The 22,271-nt window shown below is 37.0% G+C and overlaps 1 protein-coding gene across 2 annotated transcripts in view; it reads right to left on the reverse strand.

Annotated features, from left to right (window-relative positions):
- Nucleotides 1–6,416: 6,416 nt before the first annotated feature.
- CDKAL1 (CDK5 regulatory subunit associated protein 1 like 1) overlaps nucleotides 6,417–22,271 on the reverse strand; it is a 434,151-nt gene continuing 418,296 nt past the window's right edge. For both annotated transcript variants that reach the window (XM_066992066.1, XM_066992067.1), the window contains one exon: nucleotides 6,417–8,196. In XM_066992066.1, the coding sequence (XP_066848167.1) occupies nucleotides 7,990–8,196 (207 nt within the window). In that variant the 3' untranslated portion in view covers nucleotides 6,417–7,989. The remainder of the gene's footprint in view (nucleotides 8,197–22,271) is intronic.

Raw genomic sequence — 22,271 nt, forward strand, 5'->3', positions numbered from 1 at the left:
GGTTCCAAACTTATTAAAGCATACAAGGAGCATGCAAGGCTTCTGTAGGATACAGAGCAAGTAAATGTCTTTCAAAGACCATGGTAAGAAATGTAGCTGACAGAAGGCTGACATCGGAAGCTCTGTTGCTCTTTGACATACTATGCATCTAAGGTTCATTCAGCTCTACAATGGTGGACTGCTCCTAGAGAGGGCAAGATAGGAGTTCCTCCATCCTCCTATAATGGCATGAAAACTTAAGTTTGATAGTGATTTTAATTCTCATTTTAAACCTGATAATCCAAATGCGCATTTTTGTTGTTGTTGTTGGAATAGCTATCCTAGAATAAACTTTCTGAACTCAAAAATACAATTTATTACATCCTTTCCTTTCTGAACTGAAAAATACAATCCATTACATCCTTTCACAACTATTTGTACAAGGGCACAAGATACCCACTTCTTTACAAAGATTAGGAACTTCCTCTTACCTGCTGCTTGATGTTTTTCTTCTTGCCTAGCAGAAGTTCCATGGAGGAGGCTCCTTGATGGGGAGAGCAATGTATAATTCTGTTGTCCCACAGTGGCAATTCTTACATCGATTCTGGTTTTACCCACAGAAGTATGCTGTGGCAAGGCTATATGAAATTATTTAGGTCTGATTTTTAACATGTCACAATAAATCAGTAGAAACTGAAAATTTATCAGTGAATTTAGATTATTTCATTTCCACAATTTTCCGTATGCAATCCTGGTAAATCTGTAGAGACAGTAAATACTGCAAATTGACTGCCAGTTAGGCTTCATTTTCTTGTAGGATGATACTTATCAGTGGTCCACTAAACACTTCTGGTTTAGGTTCAAATCAATATAAAAATGAATCTCTTCTGCCTACAAGTAAGGTATCACTTGATTCAGGATCACAGGGCATGCAATAAAACAGACACAAGCTTGATCTTAAAACCAAAAGCATAAGTGAATGATTTGGTTCAGTACTATTTCAGAATCAGTTAAAGTTGAAAGGTTGTGGGAATGCAAACATATGCTTAGAGGGAAAAAAGCAACAACAAATGAACCCAGACAAGGAGATGTCTCTTTTTAGAGCTGGATGGGGAGGAGATAGGGAAGTGCAGGAGGCTCAAATCTGTACCAAGTAATTTATTTCTCACAGAGCCAAAACTGCTAACTGCTGTTAGGCTCTGTTTTATCCTTCTGCATCATTCAGATCGCCCTTTCTGCTTACTAGACAATCCAAGTAAGACAGAAACAAACTAAGGCTGCTGCAGCATAACCAAGCTGCTATCTTCTTTTTTATTTCCTTAATACTACTGTAATACTTGGAGATTAAGATGTCCTTTGAGTTGGAACATCCTTCTCTATGTTATTGATTATCTGTGTGGTTGATTCAGTAACTTGCTCACTTGTTTCATTCTGCCATTTCCTACTTAAACTCTGCAGACCATGTCACACATAGCCCTTTATAATCTCTTGTATAGAGATCTTGTAGTTAATGATTATTAGATGTTGACTTTTATGGCTCATAAAGCCACTAGTGGATATCAAATTTAATACATTCAACTGACATCAGTGATGTATTTTATCTCTTGCTTTGAATTACTATATTTCTGGAGTTTGCTACATTAAAAATAACATAGCACAACAGAAGAGGCCTTTTAATTCTGCTTATTAGCAAATGGGAGTTTCTAACATTGCCCAAAGGCTATGGGAACCTGGCACTACGCAGCTAAAGGAGAGACACTGCAGCACAATAACTTCTAAGCACTGAGCAAATCCGCTCTACAGGAGAAGCAGCATTTTTGTTTTCAGGGAAGCAGACACCTTGCTTAGACTAGTACTTTCTTTCTGAAGACTCATCTTCTTCCATAAAACAAAATGAGGTGCTGGTAGCTTGGGTGAGGCAGCTTCTGCTGGAAGAAAGGATAAGAAAGAATGCAAGCTCACAGGGAAGGAACGGAATGGAGGTACTCAAAGAAGAAACAAATTGTCTAAGTTTGCGTCATTAAATAGTATGTTTTATTTACTGAATGCCATCAGATTGAGCAAGTTTCTTTGCAGGTCACAGTTTACTCATTTTCCCTAACCTGGAATAAGAAATGCTATAAGAATAGCAGATGTTTGACAAAACAGGGCAATATGTGGCAACCAGTTGAAGTACCCTCCTCCGTAAAATTGTGCACACTTGATCACTCCTAGAGTCCAGATGAAGTGGGCTACTTTTCTCCAACTGTGATACTGGTGTGAAGTAGCTAGTGTGGTGAAATGAACTGCTCTAATGCACCCCAGTAACCCCAGGAGTTATGAGCAGTTGGGAAGGGTGTCTGTGCAGCAAAGCATTCCAAGCACCATAAAACAGTTTTCCCCTTTACAGTATACTGTAATGAGATCTTAACTATGCAAAGTTAAATTTCCCATGATGTCAGGATTTCATCACATTAATTTCTTTCAGACCCCCAACTCACACTACGTGCCAAACAATTATGGTCCCTTTTGTTGTGTGTTTTATCGTCCCCAAGCTTCTCCTGTAATCTGTAACCCATTGCCAACTAACCATTTGTACACTCGTCCCCACAAACACCACCCAGGAAGGGAGTAGACACAGCATTTTATGCTCAGTTGAGCACAACTAGCCTGTTCTCACACTCAACAACAGATGGGACATTTAAAGCACACGAGTTTTAGGCATCAGTCTGAATCACACTCTGGTCACCAGCATGGAATTTCATTCCATTACCTACAACCAGCATTGAGCAAACCATCCAAAGCAGATTGTACTCCATAAAATGTCACATTAACACTGCTTTTCAAGAATGCTATCTGCTATCATTACTAAATAGTCCACACACAAAAAAAACTTTGCCAAGAAGATGCTAAAATATTAGCCTTTCTCAGTTTGTGGGAACTAATTCACATACCCCACCTCTCCCTACTCAGTGAAATAAATGCTAAATCACTACCAACAGAAAGCAGATTTTTCCCCTTGATCTGGTTAGGTCTTGCCAGAGGAATCTTCATCTCAGAACCTTAGAATGGAGAGTAAGTATTCAGAAAACAGAAGAAAAAGGTGCAAAGAAGAGCATTAGCAAGACTGTATGCAATATTTAGTTCCATTCTGTACTGCTAATGCGTTTTTCTGGTGATGCTACTACTAAGTAATACCCTCTTGATCTTAAACATAACAAGTCCAGAGCCTTTTTTTTTTTTTTTAAATATTTAATTCTCCCTCTCTCTCTCTCTTCACCCCCCTTCTCGTCTCCTTTCCTATTCAATGTTAGCTCTCTGCACATGGGGGGATTCTGATATCCCTAATTAGCATGTTAATAATGAAGACTCCATGAAAAAGTTCAGCTGCAAATACAAGATGAAGCCACAGGACAAAAAGAGGTGTATGATGCTGCACTGGCTCCTTGTTTTGGGGGACTGCATGTACCTGCGCATCTCTGTCTACATTCCTGCTGTACTTCAGTCTGCCCTCAATCATGTATTTTAGTCACTCTGGATTTCTCTAGCGTTACATTCAAAATGCAGTTTACTCTGAGGTAATGCAAGAGAGACCAACTAATCATTACAGGTACAGAAAGAGAAGGATGCACAAGACAGATACTATGATCAGTTTTAGATGATGATGTAGCTCCCACACTCTTACACAAGAATACCTCATGCTCTTTGATCATCACAACACCTTCACCACTGGACCACGTATCCTCACCTTCCTATTTCCTACCTTCCTTTCCTAACAGGACCACATGGAAAGTTAAGCACATTATCTAATTGTTCTTTTAGCATCTGACATTGATAAAGGAAATTTGAATGAGCAGAGTGTTTAAGGGAATGGAAAGAAGTCTGTGCACAGATGGTGAAAAGGCCTACAAGAGGGTGTGGAACAAAGGAACAAAGAGATCTGAGGATCTTTTCTGCCATCAGCTTGATTAGCTTTTTGACTGGAACACAAGCACGTTCATGACTTTTCAAACACCCAGCTTGTCACAACACAGCACAATGAAATAGACCTACAACATAAATGATCCAAACCCAAAACAGCTTCCTAAGTGGGAGTTAACAGACAGTATACCAGCAGGTGCAGGGACATGATTATTTGTTATGACTTTTTTCTGGTACTATTCTTCTTTAAATAGGACTATTCATAGTTCTTCTCCCCTCCAACAGCTACTGAAGCATATTTATTTATTTTAAACAACAACAACAAAAAAGATTCACTTTAATACTAAGTATAAGCCTGCATGAATGAAATATGCAACTAAAAGACATTTAATGATACTTGCACAAGTGTTTTCCAGCAATCATTTTAACATTAATTATCTAGTTATTATCTAGTGGATGAACCCTGCCTCTGAGCAAGTCAAATGGTGTTTTGCAGCCAGTCCTCAACTCTGTGGGCTGTCTCCTGGTTCAAACCTGCTTTGCAGCTTTCGCACTAATATTTTTCATTTTGCATCCTAGCTTTACAAAGGCGTTACAGCTTTTCATTTTTTCCCCTCTGTTTGTGATTTCTAAATGCTCTTTGTTTCTATCTTTACAATAAAACAAAGTTCATTCAAAATAAAACATGGAATATAAGTAATGTGTGAAAATAAAACTCAGAAATGTTGCAAGCCATTTTTCCAGCAAAAGTACTGCACGTTCAATATATAAATAAAGAATTTAATAAATCTCACACAGACAGGCACACGCCTATTTGCTCCTTCAGATTTTCAGATCTCTTCTTTTATATTTGTCTTAGTCCCTGAAGTTACTCACATCTTGCAGTTATAAAAGATAGACTTGTTATTAACACACAAATGTTCATAGACATAACATCTTTACAGATATCCTCTGCAAGCTGATCAAGCCACTCTCCATATGTATTTAAACATAGAGGAAGGCTGGAGTTTTTAAGTTGTCAGATCTGTGCCTGGGTAAGAGGGGCTCTATTTTCACTCTTTGAGCAGCCAGAGATTAGCAGCTTGAAATCACTTTGACAGTTTCAGTTACTCTCTTGCATACCGCAGGGAGTTTTAATTCCAACCTGTGAAATTGTAATTGCTTCTCAAGAAGAGCGGGCGGATTCTGGGTAATGGCCGCAGCCAAGCTCCATGTCAGAGTTGCCAGTTGCTGCCACCTCAAATATTACTTGCTGTTATTCAAAAATCACTCCAGCTTTCCATATGGGAAGTTGAACTGGGGAGCGAAACTAAATTAACAGAAGCTGTCAGATGTTCAGAGATGTGCAGGCAATGATGTGACAGGGGTGGATGAACTCTCCTCAAACGGTACCTTCTCTTTTCTCTTTCTTGCTTTATAGAACGAGCTTTACGTAAAACACATTTTATTTCACACTCATTTACTAAGCAAGTATACTATTAACTGAAAACTACAAAGATTAAATGACAAATCTTAATGCACTTAATGTTGTTCAGAAGAGATTTAAGATGTCTTTGCTGTCCAAGTCTTGTGGTTTGCAAGATTCCTCACTGAAAACAGCCAAAGGGAACTCAATGCTATGAGACAGAAAGAGAAACAGTCGAGGCTTCCTTAGTACCAAAAGGAAACCTTTTCTGCTAAAAAAACAAACAAACAAACAAATAAAAAAAGAACAAATGACAACAAAAAAGGGCATTGAAAGTAGATTGCTTATTAGCCAGACACACTCTCTAGTGACAAACATGTTTATGCATCTGGTAGAGCGACATCAATCGACTGTCAGGAAAACTCTCCTGCAATGTCCTCACTAATTTGGAGTGCAGTAGGTTTCTCACCCACCCTTATGGCTTGTAAGGAGAGAATACATGGTAGAAGTAGGTCTCAAACATAACGCTGATGTAAAAATTAAAAATACCACCTGGCATGGCACTTAGAAGCATTCAGGGAACCAAATGGGAGCAAAAAACACAGATCAAATGGGTTCAGGTCAACGTGTTCCATAAAGGAGATACAGCCACTTCGTTTTACGCTCACTAAGGTTTCCCGGTGGCCTTCAATGGTAGCTTCAGCCAGAGCACAATTTGGGTTTTGCCTGAAGGTTCAGATGAGCTGTCTGATCAGAACCAACTTGTTCAGCTCAGTGGCTTTGAAAGTTTCAGTTGTAAACAAATACAAACAAATGAAAAACACTCTATTGCTTTACAATACAAAGTGTCAACAGGCCCTCTCAAAATTAAAAGGAAGGTAATAAAACACTTGATAAACAACACTTCCTACTTACCAGAGGAAAGCTCAGTTTAAGAATATATTGCATCTGTGGACAATGTCATTTACAAAGTCTTCTGCACCCTCTTCCACACATTGCATTATTTCTAAGAAAATACACCACTTCCATTAAAACCAGTTATGCACAGAATCTAAATCACAAGCTTTGTAAATCTCTGTAACAGCTGATGCAATGAATCTGTAATTGCTACAATTAGATAAGCTAGAGTGGCTGACAGCAAGAGTGCTAGAGGCATAGCACATATCTGCATACTTTATTCCCATCAAATGCAAAAAATTGGCTCAGTTATAATGATTTTGTCAACTCATTATTTTCCTGAGAATCTTGTGATACTTGGCACTTTCCTGCAAATTTCAGCACCTGGAGTCAAGTGGTTTTTTGTTTTGCTTTTTTTTGTTTTTTTTTGATAGAATTTCAGATTTGTTAAAAATGTAAATTATTGATCGTTACATATTCCTGGTTGTAGAGAAAAATCTGGAAAGACAGAAGCAAAACAAGAGCACAGTTTTTGTTGTTGCTGTTGTTGTTTGCTTTTTCTTAAATCTCAAAATTTTTGAGTTTTGGCTCATGACCTTCAGTGGTTGCAATAAGAAATATAATATTCAAGTTAATACACACCTAATTTCCTGAAGACGATCATTATTTGTTGATATAATTTACAGACTGCACTGGGAACATCATGGTGGAACTTCTTGATTAATTTGCCTGTAACTGTGATAAATCCTCAACTTAAAAAGTACAAAGCATTCTTCCTAGGGGATTATTCATCTGCACTGTACAGCCATGTTTGGAGCCCAGCTCAGTCTGTGCTGGATACTACATAAACACACTAAAAAAAAAAGACAGTTCCTGTTTTTAAGATTTAAAACAGACTTTGCAAGTGGAAGTTTGGAGGAAGATCCACAAAGGTGACAAGACATGAACAAACGAACGATGTCATGTATTAATGTCATTAATTAGAAATTCGGAGTGTGCAAAGCGTAGCCTCCCCACCATCAGAGCTGTACTGTCTTACAGTATGATCCAATATACAGCTAATATGAGATTCACATTTGGTGAATCTGAGCATTATACTAAGTCTGTGGAGACTATTAAATCCATCCTTTAGAACTCTACCACTAGAATCCCATCTTCCCATTCAATGATAATAAAAATAACTTTAAAACTATTTGTATGTAAAAAAATAATTCTTGTTGTATTAACAAAGCTTAGTAACTCATTCTGAAGTTGACAGAAGCAAGATGGCAGGCCAAAAATTCTTTCAGACATGACAGCAAAATCAATAGCAACAAATGACAAACTTTAATGGCCCGGCAGTGTTTGATTCTAATGTAAAAAGACACACATCAAACCATCACACTGCATTAAGCAAAATCTTTAAGAAAGTTATAAATGTTCTGCCCATAAAAGATTACCAACAATATTCAATGAAAAGATTTCTTATAAGCTTCAGGAGTTTCCTGTATAAAATTTTACCTGCCAGAGCAGTAATAAATAGAGTAAGCAATGCAAACATTGCATTGTTTTAGAAAAAAAAAGAAGAGGAGGACAGATGCAACAAACTGTTTCGCCAAACAAAGTTCTCAAACTTTGGCAGGTACATCTTCCTAGAGCTTATTAGCATTCTCTCCTATGAATAACAGGAAAGGCATAGCATGAGTACAAATTATTGCCCAATTTATATCTTTTTTTTTTTTTTTAAGAGAGAGAGATATGTTGGTAAAAGTGTTTCTTTTGAAGATTTTAAACAGCAATTTCATGTTTTCCTAAAAGCTTCATTCAGTTCACAGTTCTGTTTTCATCCCTCCATAGTACACCATGACAAGAACTGCCAGTAAAGCCAGGCTGACAGACAGTATCTTCAGTCCACTTCCTTCTTGTTGCCATGGGAGCTGCGAAGGCATCCAGGGGCTGAAAGACGTTTTCACTGGGATCTCAGCAGAAGGATGTGCTTTCCAGTTTGTGCCATTCCGTGGAGTATGCTTGAACTCCTGTGAAGAAATGCATGTATTAAGATGAAACCGTGCTATGTATTTCTGATTGTACATATCAGATACAAATAAAATCTCCCCTTTGCACTGAGGTTCAAAATGCCATCCCCTTTCAAGGCAAACAATTCAACTTGCACTGCATCAGCATCAGGTCATCTGTTTTTTATACAGAATTCTTACCAATGCCACACAAAGTCAATCTTTCTAACAAAATTAACTGCCAAATCAATGAAACCATTAGCAACAGAAACAAATATCCAGTACTCAATGTCATCAAAGAGAGTTGTTCAAGGATTATTTCTTTTGTTTGTTTTGCTGCTAACTCACTACTCTCCTACGTTTGGTCTCTTCAAAAGAAATTTCTAACTAGTGATAAAGGGGACCACAACACAACAATCCTTTGCACAGCAGGGCTCTTCTGAAGTCAATCATCATCTCCTGGTGTGCCAGCTCAGTGGTGCTTGAAAATCCTCCCACAGGGCTTTTCCTTTCCCCTGACCCTCAGGAGGCAGCTGTGCTAAAACACTCACCTTCTCATTCAGCATATTGCATCCGAGTTCCCTGCTGTGCCTGCCATTACCGTTCTCAACCTGACTGCAAGTACTAAGATCCTCCAGAACATGAGGACTTTTAACTGCAGCACAAGTTAGAGCCACTCTTTCAGTTTAAAATCCAAATGGAAAGAATAAACTCTTCTCTCTTGCAACCTTGTTCAGTTCAGCACACTAGCCATGTAGATACTCAAAAATGAAAGCATTTCTTAAAAATGTAATCTGATGACATTTACAAAAAATGTAAGTAGAAAAGAAAGTAAAAGGTGTAATTAAAGAAAGGTGGGATGATCTTGCAACATTTCTTTCTTCCTCCCTCTATTTCAATAATCTCCTAGGAATTCAACTGAACTCAGCCTGTTTTTTAATTGGTTTGATTTTTTTTTTCCAGGTAGAAAAGGATTTTGATGAATCCATTTATTTTTCCTTCACATTTGGTAGAAAATAAGCCAGGCACACAAAAAGTACCTATCTGGATAATCTTGTATTTCCAAGCAGCTGAAAAAGAGTCACATGAAAGCATAGACCAGATGCTTGACTCCCTTTTTGACCGAACATATTTCTGGACAAACTCAAAGAAATATCACAGCTCCAAGACATGTGCTTGCCCATGAAAGTGGGAGAGCACCAGTCAAGCTGTATGTAACTGTCTCCCATTCTCCATTTCAGGAATTATTATAGTAATTGCAGAAGAAAACTAATGATTACTATTGGTTAGGTAAGCAAGCATCAAAGGGGCAAATGACAGGCTGATGTAAGTGCTGTTCTAACATCTGAGGTACTGTTGGTTTAGGTCACAACTCATACAGGTGGAAGGTTCCTGAATAAATGACCTATGGAAGGAGGATGGCTTCTTATATGTACTGCACCCAGAAGATTATCAAATATGACGAAGAATGGCTTAGCAATTACATCCTCAAATTCCCTCAGGACCCACAGATGCATTTCACCAGGTCCCATGGACTTGTGCACCTTCAGGTTCCTCAGATGGTCTCAAACCTGATCTTCTCCTACAGTGGGTGGCTCTTCATTCTCCCAGTTTGGGAGACAGACCCTCCCAGGGTTTGGGTCAATTTGGCTGATTACAGTCAGACTCCAGACTCCCAATTGAATATTTCTAAACAGCTTGATAATTAGTAAGGCTTGAACATTTATTTGTACAAAACTAGATACTGTCTGTCACAAAACAGATAAAATGGCCAGTATCTCGGTACTTTGAAACTTTCTCCTCCATGCTCCCCTTCATGCTCAGCCTGATTTCCTACATACCCATCTCTGTAAGACCGGGGATAGGCAGGAAAACATCCCAAACACAAGCTACAACTTGTAACAAGTTTTGAAGGACTTGACTTTTCTTCTTCTTATATTTATTTGTTTTACTAACAGTTAAAAATATTTGTGTTTCATGCATATGTTCATGTCCTTGCGCAGTAGTGATTTCATGGGCACTTCATTTTTGTTTTGCAGTTTTTCTGGTTTCCAATATAAAATGAAATAATTTCATCTTGTTAGAATTATTTTGATGAGGAATAGCTCATACTGCTCTTGTTTTCTGTTATATTGTTCTTATAAACCTCTATTGCATTATGCAAAAAGTACTATTACATATTATGCAAAAAGTACTATTACATAGTACTGCATTGTGGTACTAGGACAGAATGATAAAAGAGATTTTAGCAAAGTTTACAAAGTTCCAGTGGTGGTGAATCCTACTGTCCTCACTGCCCATTGTCCCCAGTGCTACTTCATGAGAGTAATGCAGTGTATAAAGTTGTGAGCACTGTTTTCTTCCTTACTTTACCATATTTGTCATAAATTGGATGATCATACTGGCACACTAAACCTATTTCTTTTTTTAAAAAAGTTTTCTTTCTGTATATGAGAGTTTCTCTTACAGTATTTTACCTATATTGAAACTTAACTGGGCTGGAAGTACAATTCTCACAGTTTTACTGTGCCTTTGTTTTCCTTCCTTCTACCTTGCATTTTGAACTCTGATGCATTTATTTCTACTGGCAGTAACATTTTCTAAAATGTTTGCACAAAATTCTTGGATTTGCACAGTATCTCGGATCCTGTAAGAGACTGACACACAGTTTAAACCAGAAGTTTTTATTTCAATAGATGCATATTAAGGTTTTTACATGAAATGTTACTCCTATTACATCGCTAACCTGAATGCTTTACTAATTTTATAATGGATTAAGATATTTTACATGGACAAAAAGATCACAATTTGCAAACTAAAGTGACCCTTTTCTTTAAGACGTACTTCACAGTTTATCACTTAAAACACTACTGCATTTCTATTTGATATTGTGCAACTCTTCAGATGATCCTATCAAATATGTGTTTTTTTTTTTTTTTTTCCAATGGAAGTAACAAATATTTTCATCTAATCCTTATGTCCCAAGAACTAATTTCTAGTTTGCCCCAATACTCTGTCTTGCAAAACTGACAATACCACTCCCTTCCTTGAAAATTTCTGTCATTATCATCACAGAAGATGCCCTGTGAAAAGGTTCCATCTGGTTCCCTATAGCTGAAAGGCTCCTTTAGAAAATGTCAGTCTTTTGTCCACCCTGCAATTTGTACAACAGCTTTTAAAACCATGATAATCTCTCAGAGATGCCTGCAGGTAGATTCCTTTTCCCAAGAGTCTGCTCTGCAGCTCCATAAGACACGGCACAGAACTCTCAAAGGGAAGAAAAAGAGCTGGGCTAAACTGAACTGAGAGTGCAATTCTTGCACTCTCTCAAGCCTGAGCAAAGGGCTGGAGTGCCCCTCACTGCAGTCTGTAAAACACTGAACAGCCTGTCTAGAATATAATCTGTTCTTACTAGCATATAACTATCACATTATCAGGTGTGCTAGTGGAAAACATTGCATATACATTTTTATTTGGGCAGAAAGTCCTGTTATAGGCTCCATTTGAGGAAGTGGTTTTCAGGTAAAAAATACAGTACATGTTGTAGTATATGTTGCATGCATAGAGAAGGAGGTGAGAGTATGGTGTTATGTAAACCAAAACTAAAACCCTGCATTCTAGGATAGACAAGACAAATTACAGTAGCTTCTCTGGACTGTTATATCACCTTCAGTGTTTGCACTACTGAAGCACTATATTCTGAGATCGTCCTATAATTTTTCTTCCCCTAAAATTCTCCATCTAATGTGCCTTGAAGAATTATTCAAGACACCTGCAGAACATCTTTCATAAAACCAACTTCATGAGAGCTCTTTTATGCATCATTGATGTAAAAAAGTTTGGGTGGAGGCACAGATCTCATTTGTTGAACTGGCGGTTACTCTGGTCCACTCCCTCTGTGCTCTGACTTTATCAAAGCATTAATTCTGTAAGGCCCTTATTTGTATCTCTAGATGAAATGTTTGTATTGTATTTGCTTTTCAAAGAATCTTCTTTCTGCAATATTCTGAACTGATAATGCTGGTAATATTTATCATACAGAAGCAGTAGTAAGAGTGCAACAGTTTCATTACCTGAGCTCACAAACACTTTTGTAGCTGCAAGACTTGGGAAGATTAGCATAATGATTCAGTTCAGTGGAATTTAGAACTAAATCCAAAGACTCTTTTTTATCTGAAAAAAACTTGGAGGAAATATTAAAGAAGCTTCCAGAAATATTTATTCATACTAATTTAATCCTTGCTCAGCCATAAACTCTTGGGTAGACTTGTTATTAATAAAGAACACTTCTCTCACTAGAAAGGACCACAATGAAGGAAAAGGTACTCTAAGATTTAAACCTCCATACTGTTAATCAAAATGGGGGGAAGAGAAGTAATTATCAAACTGAAATGCAAAGGTGACACTTTGAGCTAAGCATCTTGTATTTCCATGGAGGGAGCCTTTCATCTTGTTTTGGCAGCCACTAAGTAAACACAAGACTTTGCTAATAAAGTATAATATAAATTATTAAACCATCTAGTGCATGATCAAATGCATTTCAGATTATTTTTTGAATAATTCTGCCTTGACGACTGCCAGGAGTTATATATTTTGTGTAGTCTTGCAGAGACCCATTGATTGCTGTCTTTCTGAAACTCCTGTCCCAGACTTAAACTGCTATGCATGGAAGAAATATATAATCACATCAAAACCTAAGATTTGGCATCTGTCGATCACAGCCTAGCTTTTTGTAGGATCTCGCTTCATGTTAGTCAACAAAGACATGATAGCAACTCTTTAGCTCTGAGCTGTTTTAATAGATTCAAAACATTTCTTACATGCAAATTTGTTTTATGGCTCAGGGGCACTGTTAGAGCTTGAAGTGTTAGCTAACTGCTATGAAAAACTACTTGACTAAGCATATCTCAAGATAAATTAGACTTTTGAATTTTTTAGCCCAACCAAATACATCTTACACACTTACACCACTGGGTTTAAAAATATGGACTTTTATATAATCATGCACAACAAGCATGTGCGACAAATTAGAAGAAAACATGTTAAAATATGCATTACATATCCTACTGTGCCATTTGAAACTCTGGGCTATTACACTTGGAAGGCATTTTTCATATTGAAAAAACAAACAGATACTGCAGGTCACACAGATTACACATTGGAAAAATATCTAAGTTAAATTTTATTGAATAGGTCCGGAAGACACAGTTAGTTCTGTAGGTATTAAGAGTTCTTTTGATTTATTACTTACTAAATTCTAGCAGCCTCTTTTTGCAAATGTGGAGCGTTGATCTCAAAGCAGAAAATAAATGGCAGACAAAATATTTTCTTCTAATGGAATTACACAGTAATTCCGATAAGAAACATCCCTGCCACCACGTATCCCAATAAATGCACAGCACTAAGTTGTTAAGAGAAAATGTCATCTACAAGCACGCTTGCATCTGATGTTATCACCTCTTATACCATTCCTAGGAACTCACTGATTCCAAAATACACATGGAATTTACTTATTCATTTTAAGAAATAGGAAATCTTGAAAAAATAATTAAAGAAACCAGTCACTTTTGCAAATGTAATATTGTTTCTTATTTTTGTGTGTATATATATGTGTGTGTGAGTGCGTGCATGGCAAATGATCATGTACTTTAATATATTATGGAGAGAATAGACCTGAACTAAAGGATAAATACACATTTAATATCAATTTCTCAGTAAACAGTTGGAGTTTTAGTGATAATTAGGATTCTTCATCTGATATCCCCAAATCATTATCACCAATATCATATCAGGATAATAAATTAATCACAGCATTAAATAGATGTCACTAGTCACTAAAACTGCTTTACAGTCTGTCATAGGATGCTAGAATAATTCTGACTGCATCTAGTCCAGCCTCCTGCTCAAAGAAGGGTCAGGTATGGCCCAGTCAGCTCAGGGCTTTAACCAGTTGGGCCTTGAAAACCTTCAAGGACAGAGACTAAATTACATCTCTGGGCTGTTGTTTTTCCCATGAAGACAGTCTAGCAGTTGAACATTTCTCCTTATATCCAGTCTGAACCTCTTATTTCAACTTATGCCCATTATCTCTCGTCCTCCCACATTCACCACTGTGAAGCACATGGTTCTGTCCTCTCAGTAATCTTCCCATAGGCACTGGGAGGCTTCTGCTAAGTTCTCCTGAAGACACCCCTTCTCCAGTCTTGAACAAGTCTTGTCCATCAGCCTCTCCTCACAAGCCAAGTACTCCAGCCCCTGACCATCCTGATGACCTCATGCTGAACTCATTCCAGTTATCAATACAATATTTACATCAAGATCATTACACATGGCCCTATCAAGTCAGGTCATCAGTGCTCCTTAGCAGATGAACCATGGTCAAATACAAACTTAAAATACCCACCTGGACGCGTTCCTGGGTGATGTGATCTAGGTATTCCTGCTCCGGCAAGGGGACTGGACTAGATGATCTTTCAAGGTCCCTTCCAACCCCTAACATTCTGTGATTCTGTGTAATACATTTAATAATGGGAGGATATGCAGAGACTGACTTGAAGCTCATCTTCATTACATCTGACAGTTTGTTCCAGGTCTGTCATTCCCTATGGTGATCAACTTTAACTATGGCCCTTCCCTGGCCTGCATAGCAAGTCATCAGAATCTTCTTTCTTTCCCAGTAACACTTCCATGATCTGTCTGGTTCCTTTGGTCAGCACAGCAGAAATACCTTTCCCATTTCTCAGCTTGATCACCACTACAATCTCCTATCTGCCCTGTTTTCTTTCTACTTTTCCCCACTTCCTTCCTGCATCATCTGACCATATAGGCCTTCCTAATAATAAAACAAAACAAAACAAAACAAAACAAACAAACAAAAACAAACAGAAACATCAATAGGAATACAAATTTGGAATGATATCTTGTATCATGATTTTCTGTCCAAGTCACACAGACACACCTCTAGAACATCTTCCTCCTACATTAACAATTAATTCAAACTTTAACATTCCCACATTCCCATGTAAGAGTCTAAAAGAAATCAACTCTTCCTCTATAAGTTACTGCACTTGAACTCACCGTTACTGTAAGGCTGCACTGGTACTTTCACATGGCAGACATCTCTTTGCTCTTTTCCATGTTCTTACCTAAGGGTAAGGTTCTTACCCTTAGAATCACAGAATCAGAGAATATCCTGAGTGGGAAGGGACCCACAAGGATCACTGAGTCCAATTCCTACTTCTTTTTCATCAGCAGTCTTTAAGGATTAGTATTCCCTCAATGAACCCTCAAAACTCAAAATGTAGTTAAAAGCTAGAGAGAAGGCTATGTAGCTGGGGTTTATTAAATGATTTCCTTTGTGATGTGCACTCTGAGGAAGAAGGAAACAACCAAAAAATCAACTAACAAAAGAAACAAAAAGAGTAATAACAAACAACTAAGGAGAGACAAGCCAAAAACACCTCTAAAACATTTAAAACACACTCTTGTGCTGCTTTGCATTATACTCACTTGTTTTAGCTTGTCTCTTTATAGGTATCAATAAATCCTTCCAGCCAGGAGTTGACTCTTTTTTACATATTAATTTTTTGTGCTACTATTAAACTTAGTGACACAGTATCCTCCTACTATACAAAGCAAGCATTTTCAAAATAACCTGTCATTCGCAATCAGAAGAAACATTTTGAAGAACAGTCAGTGTGACGTCTGGATTCTGAGCTTTTTTCTTAACAAGGTGTGTGGAGTGTCAATCACTACACCAAGGACCTCACATCACAGGAAAAAAGTGACATGCAAGCTGGCATTCCAGTTAGGATTTGCAACCACAAGAGAACTGAGGGAGCTTTTAAGCGTAAGACTTTTGTGATTCAAAAATCACAGTCATCCAAGTAATGAAATGAAGAATGAATATAGGAGCACAAAGTGGACAAATTTAGGAAGGGGATCTGTCACTATTTATTTCCCTGTGCATAGCACAGTTTTATAAAGGAGATGGCAGGTGCTTGCTTTGGGCACTTATCTAGTAATTAGTTGGCTAACAGACAAATCTGCTTCCTAGAGATCACCAGCAAAGGATTCATGGCTTTGAAAATACATTACAGTGAATTACAGAATGTACATTTACTTGTAATAACAGTGGATACCATTTTTCCAAAGTCAGTGAGCGTACCATGGCCTGTCTTAGTGCATGTTGTTCGTTAAAGGATCATACAGATACAAATATACATATATTTTAATATTTTAAGGTTATGTCTACAATGCAACGATTTTGTTGGTATATTTTGTTTGACGACAATAGAATGACAACAAATTAGCAGTATGTGAATGTTATATATAGATTCCACTACAAATTAGATTATTAAATGAAGTATGATATACTTCTTATAACATAAGCCTTTAGAGACCATCACCTTTTTGCTTTCCTTTTAAGCCTTGAAATAACAATGACAATTATATGGAGGTCAACAATAGCTACAGGCAAAGAAACAAAAGGTTTCCATCAGAAAGAATATCCTGGTAAAATGAACAGCTGGATCTGAAAATATATATTAATGCCACAACAACAACCAATATAACCGAATGATATTCACATATCAACAGTGAAATGAGTAATACTGCTTTTACTTGGAAGTGAACTCTATGATCATATATTAAAACACCAATTTTAAGAGTTATTCTATACTCCTAAATAGTAGAAGGTGTAAAATACTGGAAGTCATTCCAACAACTGTTATTTGCAAAGAGCACTGTGATAAATATTCAAGAAATATCTCAAGGGACATGCTCTCAAAATCAGGAAGAGTTTACAAAAGATCTTTCATATGGCATAGAGTAGAATAAACTGATATATGTACATGTTCTTGACTAAAGCCTTCCTCTTAATCCTAGAGTATGTCAGAATCCTGAATTTATGGTGTTTTTACCTATTCCTGTAGGACCAAGTATTACAAACAGAGCATTCCAAGGAGGCTTCAACATTGTATTAAAAGACAATCCTTCTTACACATCCCTTCTTACACTCCAGCCTCATGGATAATAAACATAGTAGGAGATGAGCAATAATAATATTTAGGAATTATATTAGTTTCCAGAGTTTCAAATTCTATACCAGGATGTAGCTGTGGGTTCTATATGCCTCCCTCATTTTACAGGTAGAGAAACGAAGATTAAAACGTGTCTAGAGCTGTAACGGAAGTCAGCTATATGGGTCTCTACAACTCCTGTCTTAGATTCCAGTTGTCAACAGAAGCCAGTGTAGCCTCTAAATCCTTTTATCTCTGTGAAGCCTAAGATTTAAATCCATTTTCTTATATGCCCTAATATTTAGTCTCCTGACAAATTCTCCTGCATTAATTTTCATGGACTTTTCTGCCCAGTATTAAATACTTGCAGTTGCTGAGACTGTAGATGTACAGCAAGCACAGCTGGAATCAGTCCTCTGTGAAAAGGAGCATTTCATGCAAGTCTGACATCTAACAGCTAATAAAGCATGACCAATCTTGACCAACTTTGTGGGTTCAGTGACAATATACGGGTTTCCTTTTCATATTGTTATGGCCTCTTTCCTTTAAATATCCTTAGTTGTGTTAGGAGGTCTCCCACAGTGCCAGTTAGCATACTTTTGAGCACCTGAGGGAGTGTCTTGAAATCAGACTCTCCTTTTTTAATTTCCCACTCAGCCAAGTTCAGCTGCAGTTAATGGAGGACTCTCTCATGGAAACATCAAACACTGGTTACTGTGATTAGGCAAACCTAACTGCTCTGACACAATCTCTGTATCCCAAGTCTCTACAAATGATTCATCAGCCATTCTCCGCAATGAAGATTACATGAGAAAAAACTTTCTTGGCTTGCTGTGTATTTTATGCTAGATAATCATGATAGCACCTTGGCGCTCTGTCTAAGACATCAAAGAACAGTAAGCATCCAGTATACAGGCTGTAACGAATATCTACCCTCAGGAAAGCATTTCTATCTTTCAGAGGGTGGTCTGACTAGAGAACCAACTTTTCTATCTGTAAAGGATTGAAGAGCATAAGCATGAACTTGCACCTTATCATGCTTAAATACCAGCAATTTGTACCTCAGCTGAGAGCCTCCAATGAATCCACGGGACCTCAATCTTCTTCCACACGGGTTTTGCATGGTGTGCTCTATTGGTTTTTATCTTATAACTCCTAGAGTTAGTTCATGAGGAGAAAAATCAGTTCCTCTGGATTTAACTATGAGGAAACGAGTAATAATTTCCTTTTTTTTTCCTCAAGACTTAATACCTTGGAGTTAATTTCTCTTAAATGCTGAAGAGTCATTGCTGCAATATGCTTGAACACATGCTACAGAATGTTTAATAATTTGTAAATATCTGGTTCCAAGCACTTTAAACTGACTACCATCGTATTTCTTCACTATACTGACCTTTTAGTGGACACTTTGAACATCTTTCTCTGCCTCATCTCCGTGTGTGAAATGGGAAGATGAAAGCTGCATTTCAGGAGGATAATGTAAATGCAAGCTTAATATTGTTTCTGAAGTACTCAAAAGTAAGTAATGGGAGTCATAGGAAAGGTTAGAAAGAGATCAGTAACTCCCTTGAGAGTGAGGTTTGAACTGTACATAGTAAATAACAGTACTATTACACAATGGACAATGAAGAGAAAAAATATCTAACAATTGCTTATTAAATGAATAGTCTCAGCTCTTTGCAAAGAAGGAAACAAATCTCTGTGTGTAAAAATAGTGCATAAACACATAATTAGAGGCTGAAACATAATATGGTTGGCATCTACATGGAAAAGAAGAACTAAAATTCTAGAATTTCCTTACTTCAGAGTACTTCACTTTACACTCCAAATAATTTGTGCACATACGTACATGAGAAATGTCATTCTTAAGTTCTTCTTGTTATCACATATCATAGGTCTTCAGTGTCCTTGCAGTGTTGTACTTTTCTCTATACCTAAAAGGATACTGGTTTGTAAAACACAACCCACGATATTTTAGTACTGTTTTCTTTTCCCTTTTGGTGTTTGGTTGTTGGTCTCTAGGTGAATATAAGCAGTAACTGGAATTGACTCCCAAGGAAGTCAACTTAGTTATATACTATTAACTTTTGATCCTACTCACCCATTTCATCAATGGAAGAGTAATCCATTGAGTTTCATAAATGTCAAAGGCTCATAGAAGAAAGAGATCTAAATCAGTGCTCCCATTGACGAAAAGGTCAAAGCATAGTCTCAACAATCTTTTTTTGCCGTCATCCTCCTGACCAGTGTGCACTCTATCTCTAAATCACCTATGGTAGTTACACAAACCAGCTATAATACATTTTTATCCACAGATCAGTCAGAGAAGATAGGAAGGATGTGAAGAGGAAGCTGTGGTTTTTGTTGCAGAAACATGGAAAGAACCATAGGACTCAAACCATGGGAAACCAGGCTTCATTTCAACTACTTGTTCATTCTCTAGCTCTGTGAACACAGCTTTCTTGCACAAAGACTGTCTTTGTGTCAGCGCTTCAAAGCTAAATGCAAGACCAGATGAAAACTGGATAAAGAATAAATACGAAAGGGAAGAAAGGAGGGAGGGAGGGAGGGAGGGAAGTAGTACTGCTCAACACAGGGAACGGTGTTTTGACAAACTAGTTTGCTCATAAATATCAACAGTCTGCACTTCACATTTCTCCTCAGCTTTCCACAGCTGAAGGATCTATCTGACTAGATACTACCATTATACAGAAATGTATGATAGGAGAATGATTTTACATAAGAAATTGTTGCAAATGTATTTCTTCTACTTTTGAGATTTTCCATGTTAGGCTTAAATTAAAATGGTCACGAATTTCTATCAAACACGGTATCAATAGCTCCAGGCTATTTCCTTATAAATGAGGAAAAGATAAGGTTCTTATGACAGGTTGATAAGTTTTGAAAGGAATTTCACTCACTTATAAATCCTTTCTCCTGCTTCTCTGAAACCCGTACAATCTTTCCTAAAGTTAGGCAATAGTAAGATGCACACTGCTTTCAGGGAAATAAATAAAGAAAATCTAGGATGAACACAAATAGAAGATGACCTGAAAATGGCAAATAATTACAAGATGCCTACAGAGGTGGTAACCACAAGCCCACAGAATGGTAATTGTAGGACTTAATTTAGTCTTTAACAAACTGACGGTTTTGAATTTTAAAATGCTTTATGTCTCTCTCCATACTAAAGCTTAACAGCACTACAACAGGATTTTTATGAAACAAGATACTCTCACAAGCATAAATCTATAATTCATTCCTTTCCAGCTATTAGGGGCTACACATCTGGCTTTTCCCTCTGGTCCTGTGGCAGAATCTGATTATGCTGCAGAATGTTAAGCACTCCTCACTGAAAAAAACTAATGAACTAGTGTTTCTTTGAACAGAAATACTTGTTGAATAGTTCAAAGAGGAATAGAATTTCTGTCATTCTAAGCACTATTTCCATTACTTTACTAACTCTATGTCAGAAACATCTTTTTTTTTTTTTTGTATGATAATTATGCTATCTGCACTTATCAGAGATTTTGTATGCAAGAATTGCAAAATAGTTTCCATATGGATATGATAAAGCACAGACAGACGGACTGAAATGACTTACAATCACATATGAACGCATGTCAAAATAAGGATAAGATTTAAAAGAAAAAAAAAAGAAAAAAAAAAGCCTCTAATCCTCATAAGAAGACCCCTTCTTGAGGACCAGAAATCCATCTGGTCAGTATTATGTATATAGGTACTTCTCAGTTATTTGATTATGATTTTTTTTGACAAAAGGAAGTGATAAAATGTATTACCTACACACCTTTGTTCCATCAAAAGTGTATTCACAAAAATTTTCAAGCAACCCCAATTCAAAATGGAGCACTTGTTCAAGCTCTTCCTGAGCATACATACATACATATATACATATATGTATATATATATATAAAGAAGAACCTATCAATTTAAAAGCTATGGAATTTAGTTATTTTTTATATATAGTATTATTGCAAGAAACACACTGAATCTAAAGAAAAGAATAATAATTTCCATGGGGCCTTTTGCTTTTTATTTTGCCTTTAAGATCGGGATATCCAGACAGTCATGTTTCATTTCTTTCACTATTTATCAAACCCATATTCATCTCATTTTGTAATACAGGGTAGTCAATCCTTTTTGATAGGCCATGAATCTACTTATGAGCCCTACACTGCTATGCCTTGCCAATTACAAAACCTGGCATAAATTCATCATGTGATTAACAGCTACTAGTTCTTCTTCTTCACACATTACATATGCTCCAACATGTATGACTCTGTCCTGGTGCCCATTGGAAAAGGGGGTGTATGTTGTACCACGCTGGAGGCTGGCCATTTCTGCACTAGAATAGTGACATGCATCTGTAGAGATGGCTTTTTTACAGGCCAAGTCCCACAGAAAAGTTTTTCTACTGGTAAGGCCAGGTAAAAAAGGCAAAATGAAAAGTGTTATAGAGAAGAAGTTGACAGTACAAGAACATCAGCATTCATTATAGCACTTGGTGACTTATGCTGAACTGGAAGATGGAAAATAACTATTTTCTTACAGAATGATGAGTTATGTAGGTCAAATATGGTCTGCCTTCAGGCCCTTAATTATTCTGTGTGATTATCATCACCCAGAACAACTACAAATGTGAATTTATTTTTAAGGAATGTTTATCACTGAAATCTTCTCAACTTTTGTTTTTTATTTTACAAACGATTTGTCAGCCCTTCTCTCCAACAAACTACTTAAGAAAAATATGTAATATTTCTTGCTCACATTGATCGCTTAGATAGCCATATAGTTCAACTTTGTTTTTGGCTTTACACAAATGTATCTTAATTAAAACTGACTTTATGCCAGTGCTTGTGACTTCAACAATTAAATGGTGAAGCACCACTGAGTACATACATCTCCCTCACCATAATTCCAAAGTTTCAGTTTTTGATAGTAGCTGGGATGAAAGAAATATGTCCTAGTTTTTCAAAGATCGTAATTTTATTATTGCTCCAAACCTGGGTTATCAACCTGACTCAGGTAAACAAAATGAATGCAAATACTCTGAAA

This window comes from Anser cygnoides, chromosome 2 (genome assembly GCF_040182565.1).
Source record: "Anser cygnoides isolate HZ-2024a breed goose chromosome 2, Taihu_goose_T2T_genome, whole genome shotgun sequence".
Classification (NCBI taxonomy): domain Eukaryota; kingdom Metazoa; phylum Chordata; class Aves; order Anseriformes; family Anatidae; genus Anser; species Anser cygnoides.